This window comes from Myxocyprinus asiaticus, chromosome 43 (genome assembly GCF_019703515.2).
Source record: "Myxocyprinus asiaticus isolate MX2 ecotype Aquarium Trade chromosome 43, UBuf_Myxa_2, whole genome shotgun sequence".
NCBI classification, from domain to species: domain Eukaryota; kingdom Metazoa; phylum Chordata; class Actinopteri; order Cypriniformes; family Catostomidae; genus Myxocyprinus; species Myxocyprinus asiaticus.
Genome location: NC_059386.1, coordinates 6,422,234 through 6,442,296, shown reverse-complemented (window position 1 = coordinate 6,442,296; position 20,063 = coordinate 6,422,234). Strand labels below are relative to the sequence as shown.

The 20,063-nt window shown below is 37.9% G+C and overlaps 2 protein-coding genes across 4 annotated transcripts in view; both read left to right on the top strand.

The window, feature by feature from the left end:
* The first annotated feature begins 1,685 nt into the window (after positions 1-1,685).
* LOC127433603 (complex III assembly factor LYRM7-like) lies at positions 1,686-4,250 on the top strand. Of its 2 annotated transcripts, none has more exons than XM_051685636.1 (5): positions 1,686-1,728; positions 1,948-2,020; positions 3,186-3,256; positions 3,372-3,453; positions 3,548-4,244. In XM_051685636.1, exons 1-5 carry the CDS (start codon positions 1,711-1,713, stop codon positions 3,616-3,618), a joined length of 315 nt encoding a protein of 104 aa, XP_051541596.1. In that variant the 5' UTR covers positions 1,686-1,710; the 3' UTR covers positions 3,619-4,244. The 2 variants fall into 2 exon arrangements, with proteins under 2 accessions (XP_051541596.1, XP_051541595.1); XM_051685635.1 differs by having other exon boundaries at positions 1,706-1,728; positions 1,924-2,020; positions 3,548-4,250.
* A 5,813-nt stretch (positions 4,251-10,063) lies between these two features.
* Positions 10,064-20,063, top strand: part of LOC127433509 (sorting nexin-30-like) — a 49,059-nt gene continuing 39,059 nt past the window's right edge. Inside the window, exons 1-2 of one of the 2 annotated variants that reach the window (XM_051685478.1) lie at positions 10,064-10,196; positions 10,610-10,774. In XM_051685478.1, the coding sequence (XP_051541438.1) occupies positions 10,652-10,774 (123 nt within the window). In that variant the 5' untranslated portion in view covers positions 10,064-10,196; positions 10,610-10,651. Of the gene's footprint in view, positions 10,197-10,557; positions 10,775-20,063 lie in introns of those variants that run through there. The other variant, XM_051685480.1, reaches the window with a different exon arrangement.

Genomic DNA, 20,063 nt, shown 5'->3' with positions numbered 1-20,063 from the left:
TAAAAACGTTATATCGTGAGTATGAACACCAATGTCCCCTCAAATATAGTTAAATGTAATATTCAAAATGCAATTGAAATGAAAATGTTCCTCACACATCGTAAGACTTTAAAAGACTTGGAATGTAGCGTGCAAATTGTATGGACCGTTTTTAGGAGCTTGACAGACCCAGTCCCCACTTTCATTAGCCATGTTTTCACTGTCAGGTCAAATGAGGGCATGCTAGTGCATGCTAGGGCCAGTTGCGTTCCCACTGTCACTTCCAGGGCTTTCTCGTGCCGAGTACCCTTTGGCCAAACAAGGCCAACTGGGGAGTGAGGCGGGGTCATTGTCAAAGACGGAGTTTAGCAGAAGTTGCCGGGTTGTGTATCCAGTGCACAACGGTACAGGTTTGGGAAAAATAAGAAAATTGTGGGTACAGTACAAATCTGTTAAAACACACAATGGACAAAGCGGTGCCCAAAGTAAGGACTTTCCATGGCTCGAGATCATGGACTGTGCACTGGGACATCGTCCCGCTGTTAGTGGAGAGATCAACTGGGACACCATGGCACTTTCAGTCGATGAGTTCTCATCGCAAACTTATCCTGCTAGCTAGCTAATGTTTACAAATGATATAAACTCGATATTTTAGATAACTAGATAACATGATACCAAAGCTTGAGCTTCCCTCTTGTTTGTGAAATGGGCAGGGGCACCAGGGCAGCGTGTTAAGGGCGCCACGGGACTATTGGCCCGATGGTGGGAATGCAGATCGATTTTGGTCTCGAGGTCCTATTGCCTCATCTGGCCAGTTAATAGCCCTGGCTCGCAATGGCATGATAGTGGAAAAGCGGCTATTGGCCTGCCGATTATCCTTGAGCCAAAGAAGGCCAACTGGGTATTTAGGCAGGGCCAATATCAAAGGCAGAGTTTAGCTGAGCCTCCAGCTTCTCATCTTTTCTTTGTTGTCTCGCTTTCCACCAAGCAAAGACCAACTAAGCAAAACAAAAACGGCAGCTTCAGTCCCCACCATGTACATTTCGAGGGATAGCTAGTCTCCTGAGTCTGATACCTCAGCTTGAGCTTCCCAATTGCTTGCGAAATGGCCAGGGTGTGTGAAGTTGACACCAGGGCGATGTATTAAGGGTGAGTTTTAGGGCAACACTGTGCGGCTATTGGCTCAATGGTGGGAATGCAGATAGTTTTTAAAAAATATTTTGGCAGCCCTTACAAAAATGTAGAGTGCTTCAGGTTCACCATTGCTGGTGAAAAGCTACAAACTTCCAGCAAACATTTGCGTCGAATAGCAAGCTTGTTTGCATGTGAAAATAATGTGTGGGAAATTTGCAGCAAGTTTGTCAGAACTCTAGATTTTTTTGTAAGGGTAAATGTTAATTTTGGCTGTAATATTCCTCTATATTGTAGGGAAATCAGTTAGATTTATATTAAACATCTTTATTTATTCAACTGAAGATATAGTCTCTTTTCGGTTAGACTGGAAATGATAACAAAGTTTCATATTCAACGTAGAACTGTATTATATCTTGAAATTAAATAAATATCTGAACTATTTTAGCATTTACAAAAAGAGAACAGCCCATAATCATTAAAAGCCCCTGAATGTCAAATAAACAAAGATATGGAGCCCTTTGCATTCTCCGGAACAGCAGGTGGCGCTGTGTAACATTCTTATCAAAAACACTATCAGAAGAGTGAGACTTGTACAAGATGGGGACACGCATGAAGGTGAGAAACAACACTTTGACACGACATTATTAAATGTAGTTTTATTTAGTTACCACGGTGTGTTTTGCATGTTTATTTAAAAGCTCAGCTTCCCCATAAATGACGTTTGTTTTATTAAATTCGTAACAGTAGCTTTATAAGAGCAAATAATCATTTAATTATGAACAAATTGTTTATAGTCATTCATCTTTGCAGTTTCCTTATATTCTTATTCAAAAGGTACTTCGAGTGTTCAAAGATCTCCACAAAACACGGATAAATGTATTTAAAGATGACGACAGAGCTCTGACAGGTATTTCAGTAAACCTGCATCCACCAATATGAAACAATAGTGATGCATTATATTTATGATACAACACTTTATATTGAGCATCTCAACAGACGACAAAAAGCAGCCCATAGAATATTTAACCCTTGTGCGACCTTCGGGACATTTTTGTCTTTTTCATGTTTGTTTTTTTGGTCATTTTGGCTGTTAATGCCAATGGTACACATTTTTGCCAAAGGTGTGTATTTTGGGGGGAATTTTGATATTTCAACCTCAGTTCCTATAATACATCTATGTACACAAAATAGTTACACTCAGGACCTTCAGGACAAAAATGTCCCCATTGAAACCCATTAAAACTGCAATATTTGATCCCAGTGCCATTAAAGCATAAAATCATGAATTCTATGATATTATGCTTTCATTTCGGAGCCCTGGCTTCAAAATGTAAATTTTTAATATTTTCCACCAGATGGCGCCATTTTTCTCATGTTTAGCCTATGGAGCAAATACATGCTTTTTTCCTATTTTCTGTTTGCTGCACAAATGATGCAGCTAAAATTGCGTGGGTGTGTTGGTAAGGATGTCAGAGTGTGTTTTGTATGCGTGTATTGAGAAGTGTGTGTGTGTGTGTGTAAAAAACAACAATGGCATGTAAACAAACTGGCATTTAAAGGGTTAAAATCCTGAAAATAAATGTTTGGTAGTTATGATCAGGACTGATGTTGGTTAAAAAAATCTATGTCAGTGAAAGTGGAAAATAATATTAAAATATAATATTTTTATGGCAGTTTTTTGATGTGGACATTTTTGTCCTCGAAGGACCTCTGAGTAACTTTTTTGTTGTTGATGCACAAGGGTTAAAGGTCTTCCTCTTCATACTTTTCATTCATTGTATTGACATCCCAAATACTAAGAAACTCTGAAATTCGTGTTCATTTGTCAGTACAGCTTCTCATTCAATTTATTATGCTGATAATACAATTTGTAATGATTTTTTTAATTTAAAAAAGTGCCAATTTTTTCATTTGCACTTTCACTAGTGGTCTTAGACTTTTGGACCCCACTTTATGTTTGTGAATCTTTCATATTATGCAATAAAATAAATAAAAACTAATAAAATAAAGTTTGCATGGGTGTGTTAAATGAAATGTAATATGTTTTCTTTTTTCTTTTGTTGGACATGAAGCTACCAGGTTAAAAATAAATGAAGAATTCAAAACTAACAAGAATGAATCTTCAGAAGAAAATATTAAAGAGGTGAGCGACATTATCAGACTGCATATTGTTAAACTAGAAATTAAATGACCAGGGTTCTGGATACCTTTTGAGTTCTAAGACACAATATTTTCTGTGTAATACACGTTCTTTTCAGATGCTTAAAATGGCCCGAGCAGTTGAGACCATCCTTCGTGAAAATGTAATACAGGCAGAGCACGTGGAGGAAAATAAAATGTGTAAGTGATGTACTGTATGTGTAATTATACAGTACATTTTAAAAGATGATTATTATCTCTGCTTTATAATTGTTGCTTATATTTTGATTTGTAGTGTTGCGGCCCCGCAAGAGTCTACTACTAGAAAATGTACCTTACTGTGATTCACCCAGGACAAAGACATGACCCGAAGGATTTACAGTTACTGAAAATGAAAAATAAAAAAACAGAAGGCTCATGCTAAAATGAAAATGGATGCAAACAAATGCTAAAATGAAATATAAGGGACACATATTGATTTTTGTAATGATTTAATTGATTGATAATTTTTTTTAAGCAATTTTATTATGTATTCAATCATTTAATTTAAATAATTATTTAATTATTTAATTTGGAGTAATTTGGCTCTGCAAACACAGCAGCTATAAGTTGAATAATGTCTGTTGGTTTTACAGTGATGCAAATGTGTTGAATTAAATGCCATGTGTTCTGCTCTGAAAAAGAAACTAGCCTCATTGTAAATAGTGTTTGAATGGCTTACTGATGAATAAAGTTTAATAAACGTCATACCATTAATAAACGACTCATAAAAGATTATCAAATATAAATATAAATGTAAAATCAATCATTATTGCTAAATATTCAGGCATTTGTAAATATATAAGTTGTTTAAGAGTGTAGGGAGACTGGATTGCGTCATGCAGAGTGGTTGATGGGAGATGGCGGTCGCGGCGATGCTTATTTGTACACCAGATATTTCGCTATTAAGCAGATTTTTTTTTTATTTGTTTTAAATGAAGAGTAATTAATTCAGTTGGATAGCTTCAACAGAAGCATATTAACACTGATCAACATCTTCGGAGATCACGGTAGGTCTTTAAAGCTTTATAAGCTATTGTTAATAAAACATTTCTCTATGGAGACAGTGAATGGAGTTTTTACTAAAGCTGGTTCTACACTAGCAGACTCAAAACAACTCGTTATGGCCAAGGGTGTCACACATGCAGACTGTTTTGCTGAGATCTCACTCTCTTCAGTCAGAGGTATGACACACTTGCCGATTACAAATGGTGTAGGGGTGATACATAATGACTCACCGCAACTATCTCTCTCTGATCCCTGTCACGTGTAGCTCGCCAAAATAACACTATGAGTAAAAGCGCAATAGAGTGATTTGGGGCGTTTTCAGACCTGTAGCTTGCTTAATTGTTCCGAAAGGGGCTAAAATAGTTACAATGTTACATTTTCATGGTTCGGTTGGCTTTCACAAGGTTATATTTTAAAACGCACCAAAACTGTAAAATGTCCGTCAAGGTTATTTTTATCCGTCATTAGATGCTATTGCATTATTTTTGCAGAATGACAGAATCAATATGGATTTTAATCAGCGTTTGTGATGATATGCAGCTGAGTGGGAAAAATTAAAGTTCCGATCAGCTTGTCATCTTGTCAGTTCTTCTCAGTGACAGAATGATTTTTCAAACAAAACATTTGTGTCTTTTCAGTGCTTGAAGCCATTAACTCAGCAGGGAGTCCCAATGTCAAGTGATTAACACCTCCCACTGAGAGGTGCAAGTGGGCGCTCTGTCCTCCATCTGCCTGGCCAGTGGTTATGTTTAATGAAGCAAACACCTGAAAATCATTGGAAACATCAGCTAGTGTAGAGCCAGCTTTAAGGAACCAGAGTGTTGCACTCTATTGTCCATAGTTTTTTTTATTATAGTGAATGTTTTTTTAATGAGAAAGTTCTGTTATCATTCGCTTATCATCTTGTTGTTTCAACCTCGTACTCAATTGAAACAGCTGGTAACCCAACAGGCAACCCAGTGGTTGGTTGATGTAGCTCTGACTTCCTTGGGATATTTTAACCCAATTATTATTATTTTGTTTTGCGAGGTTCGTGGCATCATGTCTTAAAAGAGTTTTGCAAAAATTTCAGCTCGTGACTTAAAGTTTGCAAATTGTTTGAGCACATCTGTATATATTATTCTTTGTTTTAGGGTTATATATCTAAATAATTGGTACTTATGCTGCCTTCATGTGTTATTAGAATTATCGGTTTCCTACTCTGAAATTGCACATTAACGGACCCTCAAGTCATAATTACAACTGTGAAACTAAGATAATTTTGATACCTGAGTTTTAAGGCCAAAGTATACTTTGGTTATCCACGCACACAGTATACGGATGGAAATTTTGTCATAAGCGCGAACTGTGCACGGCACCCAGATTTTCTGGACATGTGGATAGTCTTCAACTGTGCGCATCGTTGGCGCATGTGCCTGATGTTGACTGTAATAAAGGAGTATCACAAAGCCGTCATAGTGTGCATGCGTTGAACGCGTTCCTATTTGCTTGTGGTCAACCGAAAATCTGTGCTGCGCCGATGACAAAATTTTTGTGATGCATACTGTGTGCGTTCCAATAAGCAACGCAGACAACCCAAGTATACTTTAGCATTTTGGAAGGCAATGAAGACTTGTTGGTCTAGCACATCCCACAGATGCTTGATCGGATTGAGATCTGGGGAATTTGGTGGCCAGGGCAACACCTTGAACTCTTCCTTATGTTCCTCAAACTATTCCCGAACAATATGTGCAGTTTGGCAGGGGGTATTATCCTGCTGAAAGAAGCCACTATCATCAGGGAATACCATTGCCATGAAAGGGTGTACCTGGCCTGCAACGATATTTAGGTAGGTGGCTCGTGTCAAATTGACGTCAACGTAGATGGCCGGACCCAGGGTTTCCCAGCAGAACATTGCCCAGAGCATCACACTCCCTCCACCGGCTTGTCGTCTTCCCACAATGCATTCTGGTACTATCACTTCCCCAGGTAAACAACGCACACATACACGGCCGTCCACATGATTGTAAAAGAAAACGGGACTCATCGGATCAGGCGACCTTCTTCCACTGCTCCAAGGTCCAGTTCCGACACTCGGGTGTCCATTGTAGGCGCTTTCGACGGTGGACAGGGGTCATCATGGGCACTCTGACCAGTCTGCGGCTATGCATACGTAACCATCATTAAAATTTTCTGTGACTTGTGCCACAGTAATTCTTCTGTCAGTTCGGACCAGACGGGATAGCCTTCGTTGCCCTTGCGCATCGATGAGCCTTGGGTGCCCAACACCCTGTCACCAGTTTGTGGTTTGTCCCTCCTCGGACCACTGTCAGTAGGTACTCGCCACTGCTGACTGGGAGCACCACACAAGCCTTGCCATTTCAGAGATGCTCTGACCCAGTCGTCTGGCCATAACAATTTCGCCCATTTCTCCTGCATTCAACATGTTGACTACGAGAACTGATTGTTCGCTTACCATCTAGTCTACCCAGACCTTGACGTGGCCTTGTAAGGAGATGATCAACATTATTCGCTTCACCTGTGAGTGGTCAAAATGTTTTAGCTCATCAGTGTATATCAACAACCATTTAATGCATATTGTAAATTTTTTAAATATAAATAGTAAGTGACCAAAATTCCATAAACGTCAGCAAGATGACAAACATGTATTACGGTGTCAAAATAAGAGTACTCCAAAAAATATGCAAGAATGAACTTGGCATCGTCCATGTTTCCCGTTCTTTCAGACAACAAAACAACTGAAAACGACGTACTCATAATAGCCACTTCAGAAATGGGCGGTATGATAATTCCGACGGACCAACTCAGCAGTTTTCAATATCTCACCTAGACAGGCTTTTTGACCATTTACACACAGAGCAGCAATCACAAGTGTCCATTAACTCAGCAGGAAGTCCCTACGGTCAAGGGATTAACGACCTTCCGCTGGCAGACTAAGTTATCATAACAACTTGAGGCAACATTTTTATTTTATTTTAATAAGTTCAGTATTTTAGTGGTATGGTGCATGGGGATAAGGATTATTGTATAAAGACTTAAACTTGTATCTGTCTCTCACACAAAGCTATCACATGGCTTCTGAAGACTTGGAATATTGCACATGAATAGAGTGGATACTTTTGATTATTTTTGAGCTGCTGAGAACTCCCTTGTGTCCCATGGCAAACAAAATAAAAACAAAATGATAAATCAATGAGTTAATGACATAATGTTCATTAATTAAAAAGCTTGTATTTTTTTTTTTTTTTACACCAAATAGGCTATAAAGCAAATAAATATGGTGTGAGGGACTTCATGTTGAGGAACTTTACATACTCCTCTTTCGCTATTGCTAGTAATAATTGCGAGTGATTACCGCTCGGCGCAGACCCCGTTGAAGACCCTTTCCAACTTAAAAAATGCCTTATATTTTCAGGTTTTCCAGGACGGGCGTCGCTAGGGCAAAACATTTGGGGCTTGAGCACCAAATGATTTTAGTCTAGCCACCCAGTGTTTTTTGGGAGTTATCAAGTAAATGTTGGTTATTGTTACTTAAGTCCTTATTTCAGAAAGTAAGATTGTTGACTGGTTAAAAATGTTTTAAAATGCTTCCTGTCGCCTGTTTAGAATCAGAACTATCAATGCTTACAAATGAATCACTCGTTTGAGTCGGTTCGGACTACAAGGAACACCCACGCGTTGACACGCCCACTACATGTAACACCCCCTTGGACAGTGTTGCCAACTTAGTGCTTAACTTTTTTTTTTTTTTGTAAACATGCACATCGTTTTTTTTTTGTTTTTTTGTTTTTTAAATATGCTCATAGTTTTTTTTGTAAATATGCACATAGTGGTTTGTTATGGCTGAGCACTGTGTGACAGAAAAGATAAGAAAGTTTCTGTCGCTTCTAACTTTCTCTCTGAGTGATTGATAGATATAGGGAATTAATAGGGTATTACAGTATGTACGGTAAGCACAGAGAAGCAAACACATGTAAAGGACGGACACTGCAAAATGCAAATGAGACGCGATGACGTCATGAATATGCTAGTTAGCGTACGACGTCATCTAGCGACATTTGGCGACTTTTTGAGCAGGCTTTAGCTACTTTCCATTGAAACTATTGGATCGTTAAGTGATTCTACTGGCTACAAGAACATTTAAAATCCTATGATTCATTTTCTCTTAACTCCTTAAATATGACAAAGAATAACTTTTATATTATATGTCATATATTATTAAACTGAAGATATTATGGTAAACAAATTACTTGTTTAATATGAAATTGTGTAAGTGCTTTTTACTCTATTCCTCAGGATGTTTGTACAATTTCTGCTTGTTAAATAATAATAATAAAAAGATATAAATAGTAAGATAAACATCTGTTCTGTTTTCTCCAGTTAGCTTACAAGCTAATTATCGGTTAGCCTATTAGTTTAGCATACAGCAAGCTTCTTCACTTTCATTACATTTCTCCTCACTGGTACTTAACTAGTGATATGGCAGTATGATTGAATTCAAAAGAACTCTTAATCTGTGGTATATTTAATGATTTTTAAAATCTTTATGGTTAGGTTTAAAGTTATGGGTAAATGTAGCTTTATGATTACTGCTGGACTCCAAATAAACACAACAATGTATGCCGCATCCAATTGTTCCAAGACTTCATTATTTCACCTATTATTTTAAGAGGGCATAACATGTAGTGGGCCTTAGTAGTCTTACAGGACAAGACAGACCCCTCTTTTTCTTTTCAATGCATTGCTCAAACAGGTTAGCAAAACTGTCTGAATCAGTTGAGTTTTCACTGAATCATCCGGACGCCTTCCTCGCAGATTAAATCGTTTGGAAAGGGTTTTCACACCGTAAAACAGTAAAAGGTTAATTTATAACATTAATATACCCTTACTGCCTTAAGATTTTAAATCTATAGAAACATCCTGGGCCTAGGCCCTGGACATCTGAATAAATCAATCACATTTTCATTTTTTTAAATAATACAAATTTTATTGTGTTCTACAGACTCACACAAAACAAACTATACAAATCTGTCTCTATAACAGACACTTACAAAAAATAATTTGTGAATAATCATATATTCAGAATAAATTGAGATAATCTTCCACACATATTGATGCATCACGTCACTAGAATTGGTCTGAAAAGAAAGAAAAGTGAAGGAAATGTTAACACAGCAACCAACAAGTTAATCAAAATCCAATTGAACATGTATAAGATTGACCCTCATATCAGAGTAAATAATCTTTCCCCTGAGTTCAGGGTCAGATGGGTAGTGAGTTAAATCATTGGGTCAGTTAAACTATTCAAATTTTAAATACAAGCATCATTCGGATACACTTAATAATACAAGAAGAATCAACCTAGATGAACCTACAATCGCTGTAACACATTTCACAGTTAAAGGTGTAAATGTTTCTGCTGGTCACGTACCTCATTCATGCGTGTAGCTCCACATTGCTCGCACATGGACGGAAGTGTTCTTCTTCTGCATTTATCTCAAGCAGATTAGACTCTCAGTAAGCACATTACTGCGCCCTCTGGTAGCACTGTTAATTACATAAACAACTCTAGGGCATAAACTTTGAAAACACAAGTGAAAATGTGAAAGATCACTCTCTAAAAGTGCTAGGAATGAGAAACATGTAACACGTTGGTGTGTGTGTACACATGACAAAACAATCATGCTAATAAAGTAGCTTCTTTGTTGAATGGACATTTTTATAGGTCTTCTCATTGACACTGACTTCTCGCTGTCTTTTCTTCACCCCATATTTATAATTGTATTTTTCTCGATGGGAAAAAAGAAAAGAAAAACAACAACTTCACCAACAAAGCCAGATGGGATAACCTCCTCATGGTCGCTATAACGTGGCTCGCGCTCTCGGTGGGGCGCGTGGTGAGTTGTGCTTGGGTGCTGTGGAGAATAGCGTGAAATATATATATATATATAACATTTAGTGTCTTTGGAAAGTTTATTTTATTTAACTTTATATTATCTTGTTTTGTTATTGTTATTTTTATTTCATGCCGTGCTCTTTTCTTTTGCTGTTTATGTTTTGGTAATTTTGTATGTTTAACACCTCCCTAAATCCGTATTTATCATCGTACCTTAACACTTTTGTGTAGTTACAAAAGCACTACAAATGAAATAAAATCGATATTTTGTTTTGTTTTTAACGAGTGACTTTTAACATGAAAAGTGTCGATGTTTTTCCGGAAGTGCGCGTGTAGCTGTTGCGTCAGCTGACTGTTGTACTTCCGCAGCTGCGCGGTGTCAGTCAGCTGACAGATGTGTTTGTGTTTGTGCAGCAGTGAAATCAAACACCTGCACGATCAAACATCAGCAGCGCGATGAGCACCGGCACCCCCAAACCACTGCCGTCCTCCGGGCAGAAATCTCTGCAGGACATCTGTCACCCGCTGTCCGCGGACGAGTCCGCGCTGAGTCTCCACAACAGCAGCACCGTAGCGAAGGTGAGCTCATCAGGACTGCGCCGCCAAACATACAGACACCACTACACAGAAAACATGTTTAAAGCATCATTGGCGGGTGCAGCATTTGTGGGCATTATAGCTGCGTCCCACCTGTGATGCTCAGAAGTGCTGTCTAGATAGATTGCGTTTCATAAACTCCAGCACTAGTGATGTCCAGCTACCTAGTGCTGCCTGAAAGAATGTCATTATATTGCTTAACTGGTCAGGGTTTTTACTGGGTAAAAACAAAGTAGAATGCAATTTCATTGATGCTCTAACAAAAAAGTTAAAAAGCTACCATGTTTATTGTTAACTGGACATGCAACATAGTACTGACATGCAGGGGCGTAGCACCAAATTTTGGGCCCCCTGACCAATTTGGGTTTGTGTTGGGGATATTATCCAGTATAAACTGGAGGTCGGCTGAAATATCGTTTTTGCCGATTTAATCGGCACAATAACAGATTTCTGGAACTATCGGTTATCGGCAAAAATCCACATCGATAGTTGTCCCCCATTGCGTCCAGTGCTGGAGCGGCTGGGAAGGGTCCGCTCTCGTTAGACAGTATGAGAGCGGCCTCTAGAGGTGGAAAAAAACCCGATCACTTCACTGATGCCTTGTGGTGTTTGTTTCGACACGTGAGACTACACTCTGCATGGAGTGGAACACTTCAGATGCAGATTTAAAACTTCAACAATGAAAAGGTATGTATACAGTACACTACAGTACACATTGTCATATCATTATAAAGTAATTAATTTGTTGACTAGAGGCTACATTAGTAGAGAACAGCAGTATGTTTGCCGACAAGCCTGAGAGGATGCTAGCTGTGACAAAAATACATGCAAGTCCTACCCAAATGTTTAAATGTCACAATTGTTATCATCCGTGGTATATCTAGCTGGTCACGTTTACGCATTCGTTAGCCAGCTAAGTTGCATATTTAAAGCTAGTGACATGAGAAAGCATATTAATATCTTCATGCAGCCGAGAGAAACGAATTAACAAATCAGAAACGCATCTGATTTCAATTCAGTCTTTTTTTTATTATTTTTATTAAAACAAAATATAGGAATAAAACAATATAAATACAGGACAAACAAAACAATAAACCAAAAACAAACAAAACAGGTTTTGCCTGTGATTATGTGAAGTGTAGGTGTGAGGTTGTGTTGTGCGTGTGTACATCTCTATTCAGTATGTATGTAAATGTATATGTAAGGCAAGCTGTGGAATAAAGAGTAGAGAGGGGAGGAAAAAAAAAGTATATATAATATAATAAACTACGAAATAGGAGGAGGCATACCGAGGAGATACAGGGACGGGCCACCATTCGGGGGGAATCAGAGTAGGACAGTAGGGCACCCCCAGCCAGGACCCAGCACTCTGATGCATCTTCACGACCGAGACCAGCATGCATGTGGCCTGCAGGTCGCCTGCAAACCCCACAGGGGAGGGCCAACCCACTGGACAATCTCTTTCAAAAACCTCTCCCAAACCCCACGGGGGGAGCCAGCCCACTAGGGAGTCAGTGTAGTCAATATCCTGCTGTCCGAAGCAGGAGAACCGACCCACCACACAATCCCCTCCAAGACCCCTCCCAAACCCCGCGGGGGGAGCCTGCCCACCAGGGAGTCTCGCCGTGTGCATCAGGGACCTCTGGCTCAGTCTGCCCAAACTGACCACTCGCGAAAATCCCATGGTGCAGTCCGGATCCATATCCCACAATTATTCAATTATTTAAAAAATGTACTCTGGGGTGGGGGGAGGAAAGAAAGAAAGAAAAAGACGAAAAAAAAAAGGGACGGGACGTAAGTCTGTAGTTTTATAGATATGTGTTTCCAGAATCTAATATTTATAATCACATATAATAAGTGTAGTAATAGGAAATAAACATTATCTATTATTATATATTAATAGGTTATGAATATAATTATGATATGATAATACAGTCATAGTAATCAGAAAACACATATTAAATAAAGTATATATAAAGGTATTTCCATAATTGTGTTAATAATAATGACGGTGATGACAATGCTGACAACAGTGGTAATAATATTGATGGTAATGGAATTGTATTAACAATCATAATGGTAATAATGACAATAGTGTTATAAATAATAATAATATGAACAATACATAATATCAACATGTATATGCATATATACGGATAAAAACACAAATATATAAATATTTTTATCCTTTCCCCTTCTTTCTTATAAGTTTGTAGAGATATGATTGAGAGTGTGTGTGGGTCCGGTTCCAGTATCTATGGACCGACTAAAATTTTTTATTTATTTATTTTATGCACATTAGGTGAAAATGAAATGCTCTTTTTAAACAGCCAGGATTGGAATGTTTTATGCAATAAAATAATGGTGCTGAATGGTTTTTTGTATTTATTGTGCCCTCTTGTGGACAACGTCAATTAAAAAATCAGCTGACTTTAGAATTTGAATATTAGTTCATATATATTAATATTTATGAACTATCGGTTGATTAATCGGTTATCGACTGGTACTGCCCAACTTAGTTATCGGTATCGGTAATATCCACTATCGGTCGACCTCTAGTAAAAACATTTTAGATGGATATTTAACTGTGCTAATTTATAACTTTTTATGTAGAAATACAAATATTATTTGAGTCAAGCAATACATTATAAAAAAAATATACTAAGCCTACTTGTCGAGTACTGACATGTACATAACTGTATATATAATAGCATGTCTGACAAACATCTTTGGCTGCTGCATTGCATCTTGTTGTTCCAGTGTATCGTCTATTCATTATTATAGGCTGTTATAAACTAATCTGTTACAAAATGTACAAAAGATTGCATAATCAAAATATAATGCATCATATTTTGTCATTATGTGAAGATTTGCTGCCCAACTCAATAAAAGAATGTTCACGACATGCGTCTCTGTCTGTTCTTCCTTCAGATTACCATAGTAATCTTCATCTATTTTCAAATCGGGGTTGGCTTAACAGGAGATGCCATAACCATCGCTTTTTCGATATGCGTGTTGAAGTTCAGTTTTGAAGACGCTGCATTCTGTTCCATTTAGATGTGCTCTGTGTGGCTGTTTGAAACACTCACCTGCTGTATATGTGCTGCTTCAGCGCGTTAAGTCCACTGCCACACGCCTGGTGTGTGTGTGTTTGTGTGTTTCCCCAAGTGTTCGCTCCTGTGGGGAAAGGCGCGATGCTCCTTGTTGTTTCTGTGATGATTCATGAAGCATTCCATTCAACTCAGAGAGTCGGAATTTCCACCTTTCAACTGGGGAAAGTGAAACGGAATGACACTTTATGTTGGACTTCTAACTTGGAAACTCGTGTGGAAATCTTCAACTCCCATTTCGTCGAGATGCAGGTGTGTGTTACATCACGCAAACATGTCGGCACCCAGGGCAGGGAGGTTTAGAGTCGGTAACAAACTTTCACTTTTATTTATTATTTATTAAACAATATCCATTAACGAGTCAAAGTTCTTCCATTAAATGATAATAAAACGTGTTTAGCAAACGTTTAGCAGAGACAGGTGTTCAAAACACAGTTAATTACACTCTCTTTTGATGATCATAACGATAGCATTGCGGCGTCGTATATCAGTTTGGTTGCTATGAGACGTCTCTGACAATCAGTGTACCCCTCAAATGTTGCCACGTCCGAGTACTCGTGCCCATTCCTACTCTCAGGTAGTTTTAAAAAGTCTTAACTTGCTAACTGAGATTTTGGTTGCAATGTCCATTTAATTTAAATGTAAAATAAATTCTTTCTTAGCTCATGCTGTTAATTATGAAGGGATCTTCAGGTAACCCTTCTAGATACAATTTAAAAATATTAATTTTACAAATTATATTTTGTCAGTTTTTCGGTTGCTAACATGGGAGAAGACAAGGCAGATTATAGCGGAACTCCCCATTTTTACAGGTGGAAAACAGAGTCTTGCGATGTTCTATTCCAACCAATAGCATGTTATTACTATATATATATAAAACAAATGATAATTTGATGGAATATCAATGAAGCCTTTCTGTGGGCCCCCCTCCAGTGAGGGCCCCTGTTACTCAGGTCCATCGTTACCCATGGACCGACGCCCATGCTGTCTTGGACCAAGTACCTTGGGGTACCATGTAAATATGTCACCATGGTAATTAAATGTTAATCATTAAGACCATGGTTTTACCATCTCATACCATCACTATACCATGGTATCACCGCAGTACTATTGTGTAAGGGTGGAACGAAGAGCAATTTTTCAGATGTTGAGGTGCATACAATACTGCCTTGTTATTAATATTCATGTTCGAATTAATGAGAATTTGCAACTATTGTTTGGTTTTGAAATTGGCAGCATGCAATTTTACCAATATAGATTTATTTGTAAGATACTGAAAAAGTCTGAAAACTCACTTAGCTATGAAACTGAAATATAGAAATCCCCAAATTAACTTATAAGGGTAAGGTACTTTTAGCAAAATGAAAAAAAAAAAGGAACAATCAGATAAACTTCCTAAATGATTATGAACTTGTAAATGAATATAACAAAATACATTTGATTTAAAATGTAAAAAAAATAAATACACAAAGGTTAGTTATGCAGGCTTAATAGAAAAAAATAGAAATCCCCAAAATAAGGTATAAAGTTAAGGTACATTTAGTGAAAAAAATATATACGAATATGAACTCGTAAATGAATATAACACTTTATATTTTATTTAAAATAATAAACAAATGTTAGTTATGCAGGCTTGAGAAAAAATTCAAATCACTAAAATAAGTTATAACCTCATGCGACCCAGCGTCCACATGCGTGGACGTTGTATTTTGGCTTTGCTATACGCAACGCATATTTTAATTTAAATTGACAGAATACTGTTCACAGTACTCTAGAATGTCATTTAAGGGTTAAACTTCTGTCACACCGAGTCACGTGGCACAACTACATGACGTTGATTTCGCAAAGCACCTCTACAGGTGCAGAGCCAACAAAAGTGCCTCTGGTAAAAAAAAAACTTCTTTTTTTGGGTGGGGGGATTTTTACCCTTTTTCACCCAATTTGGAATGCCCAATTCCCAATGCACTTTTAAGTCCTCGTGGTCACGTAGTGATTCACCTCAGTCCGGGTGGCGGAGGACGAATCCCAACTGCCACCGCGTCTGAGACCGCCAACCCGCAAATCTTATCATGTGGCTTGTTGTGCATGTTGCCACGGAGACAAAGCACGTGTGGAGGCTTCACGCCATCCACCGCGGCAACCACGCTCAACTCACCACGCGCTCCACCGAGAACGAACCACATTATAGTGACCACGAGGGTGTTACCCCATGTGACTCTACCCTCCCTAGCAACTGGGTCAATTTGGTTGCTTAGGAGACCTGGCTGGAGTCACTCAGCACGCCCTGGGATTCGAACAAGCAAACTAGCGAACTCCAGGGGTGGTAGCCAGCGTCTTTTACCACTGAGCTTCTCAGGCCCCCAGTAAGAAACATCTTTAAGTTTTTTCATTGAAACCTGTTTGGGTGTAAAGAGTAGCGTCTCTAGTTTAGTTTGATATGCCACTTTAAAAAATTCATTTATATTTCGCACATCAGCGCGCTGATAAACAAGATGTCCACATATGTGGATTTTGGGACATGATTCCTAAAAAACATAGTTATTTTGAAGCAATATAGATTTTAGATATATAAAAGCACAAGTATTAAAAAATATAAATGTTTAACATTTAATGGAACAATTGATGTTATAGTAAATTGTAGTAACACTAAAAATGATTGTTTTGCAATGGAACCTGCAAAGAGTGCATATTGAAATGAAATCAGATGGCATTGTGACGTGTATGTCACGACATGTATCATGACAGTATTCGTTAAGGAACCATTGCAAGAGTCTGACAGTAGAGCTGTGTTCAGTTTGGTTCAACTGACTGAGATGCTGTCCTGTATTGTTTAGGCCCACAGTTTTTAAATGTCAGGAGTGGTGCTAAGAAGGAGAACAGATTTACCAAGTAAAATTAAAAGATAAATAAATAAAAAAATAAATAAAATAAAATTAATGGACCATAGTCCAGCTTAAAAGACCATAGCTAGATTTCCATTGCTCTCGCACAAACCTGGACGTGCTGCTCTTGCTCAGAGAGTGTGTACACTCAACTTTTTGTTTAGGAACTGCAGCATAATATGTGATACAATTTGTATTGTAAAAATGATATGCTCGTGCTTGCTGATGATGTAAGAGACGTGAGCAAGTCAAATGACATAAATAGTCAACTAAGAATATCTGTTGCACCTTCTTATAACTTTCACCTCTTTGGAATAGCTGCACAAGTTTATTTAGGATTTTCTCAGAACTCATGTGTCGGCAGGCACATACGCAGAAAATATGAAAATATGTGGAACAATGTCACGACATGTCCATTATTATGAGTTCAACATGATATTGAGTCGACATGTCCATATGTTTGTGACAAGTGCAGTTTCACAGAGACAGAGACTGGCTCATGTGATGCGATTTTATCACAAATATAGGCAAAAAAAAAAAAAGCTCCAAAAATCATATAAAGGCAGCATACAAATAATCCATATGACTCCAGTGGTTTAATATACAGTTGAAGTCAGAAGTTTACATATACTTAGGTTGAAGTCATTAAAACAAATTTTTTTAACCACTCCACAGATTTAATATTAGCAAACTATAGTTCTGGCAAGTCGTTTAGGACATCTACTTTGTGCATGACATGAGTAATTTTTCCAACAATTGTATACATACAGATTGTTTCACTTTTAATTGTCTATATCACAATTTCAGTGGGTCAGAAGTTTGCATACAAAAAGTTAACTGTGCCTTTATGCAACTTGGAAAATTCCAGAAAATTATGTCAAGATTTTAGGCAATTAGCCAATTAGCTTCTGATAGGCTAATTGGAGTCAATTGAAGGTCTAACTGTGGATGTATTTTAAGGCCTACCTTCAAACTTAGTGCCTCTTTGCTTGACATCATGGGAAAATCAAAAGAAATCAGCCAAGACCTCAGAAAAAAATTTGTGGACCTCCACAAGTCTGGTTCATCCTTCGGAGAAATTTCCAAATGCCCGAAGGTACCACGTTCATCTGTACAAACAATAGTACGCAAGTTTAAACACCATGGGACTATGCAGCCATCATACCGCTCAAAAAGGAGACGCATTCTGTCTCCTAGAGATGAACATAGTTTGGTGCGAAAATTGCAAATCAGTCCCAAACACAACAGCAAAGGACCTTGTGAAGATGCTGGAGGAAACAGGTAGACAAGTATCTATATCTACAGTAAGACGAGTCCTATATCGACATAACCTGAAAGGCTGCTCAGCAAGGAAGAAGCCATTGCTCCAAAACTGCCATAAAAAAGCCAGACTACAGTTTGCAAGTGCAAACAATGGGGAGAAAGATCTTTTTTTTTTGTTATGTTTGGAGGAAAAAGGTTGAGGCTTGCAGGCTGAAGAACACCATCCCAACCGTGAAGCATGGGGATGGCAGCATCAAGTTGTGGGGGTGCTTTGCAGCTGCAGGAGGGACTGGTGCACTTCACAAAATAGATGGCATCATGAGGAAGGAAAATTATGTGGATATATTGAAGCAACATCTCAAGACATCAGCCATGAAGTTAAAGCTCTGTCGCAAATGGGTCTTCCAAATGGACAGTGACCCTTAGCATACCTCCAAAGTTGTGGCAAAATGGTTTAAGGACAACAAAGTCAAGGTATTGGAGTGGCCATCACAAAGCCCTGACCTCAATCCGATAGAAAATTTGTGAGCAGAACTGAAAAAGCATGTGCGTGCAAGGAGTCCTACAAACCTGACTCAGATACACCAGTTCTGTCTGGAGGAATGGGCAAAAATTCCAACAACTTATTGTAAGAAGCTTGTGGAAGGCTCCCCAAAATGTTTGACCCAAGTTAAACAATTTAAAGGCAATGCTACCAAATACTAACAAAGTGTATGTAAACCTCTGACACACTGGGAATGTGGTGAAAGAAATAAAAGCTGAAATAAATAATTCTCTCTACTATTATTCTGACATTTCACATTCTTAAAATAAAGTAGTGATCCTAACTGACGTAAGACAGGGAATGTTTTCTACAATTAAATGTCAGGAATTGTGAAAAACTGAGTTTAAATGTATTTTAAGGTGTATGTAAACTTCTGACTTCAACTGTATATCTTATGAAGCGAGTCAATCACTTTTGGTGACAGACAGATCAATATTTTAGTCCTTTTTTACTATAAATCTCCACTTTAATGTTCTTTCACATTCTAAAAGTGAAAGTGGAGATTTATTGTAAAAAAGGATTGAAATATTGATCTGTTTCTCACCCACACCTATCATATCGCTTCAGAAGACATGGGATTAAACCACTGGAGTCATATTACTTTCATGTTGCCTTTATGTGATTTTTGGCACTTCAAAGGTCTGGTCACCATTCACTTGCAATGTATGGACCTACAGAGCTGAGATAATCTTCTGAAAATCTTTATTTTTGTTCAGCAGAAAAAATAAGTCATACACATCTGGAATGGCATGAGGGTGAGTAAATGATTAGAGAATTTTTATTTTTAGGTGAACTATCCCTTTAAGAAATCCCATTGTCAAAAGGACAAACATTACTGTTTAAGACTTTTAAAACCCCTGGTTTAAGCCTATTGTGTGTTGCATGCATGAAACAGAAGACCCATTTATCACTACTCATTTTGAGTTGCTCTGTGGCTTCCCTATTTATTAGATGTATTATTAGAGTTAAAATGCTGAGAATGCTGTTGTGTAAAACCTGCTCAGAAAAAGTCATGCTCCTGTTAAAATGTGAATACTTTAAGATTTTAGGAGCAGAATAGGGAAGGCTTGTTTTTGATGAATTGCATGATAGCACAAAGTCTTTGGGGATCGTTATGATGATCCGTCCATGCTAAGAATTGACAAGACAAAATGTGATTGGAGACTTTTATTCCTAGCAAGAATGGATATTGCCTTTTATATAAAAAGTTTATGAACTGTGACAGATATACCAATATTTCAATTTTATTAAGTTTATATGTAACAGCAGGAGCTGTCAATTCATGTGAATACTTTGACCAAAGAGGCAGGTTCTATGTTGGGGCAGTGCACTATTTTCTTTTACAGTGCCTCATTTCTGCAGCTCAGCAAAAAGAAGGTCTGAGAACTTGTTTCAGGACTCAAAATGGGCATGTGATCAGGAAAAAGCGTCACAGTTTCCTCAGTGCTGAATCTGAAAAAAGGATGTTAGTT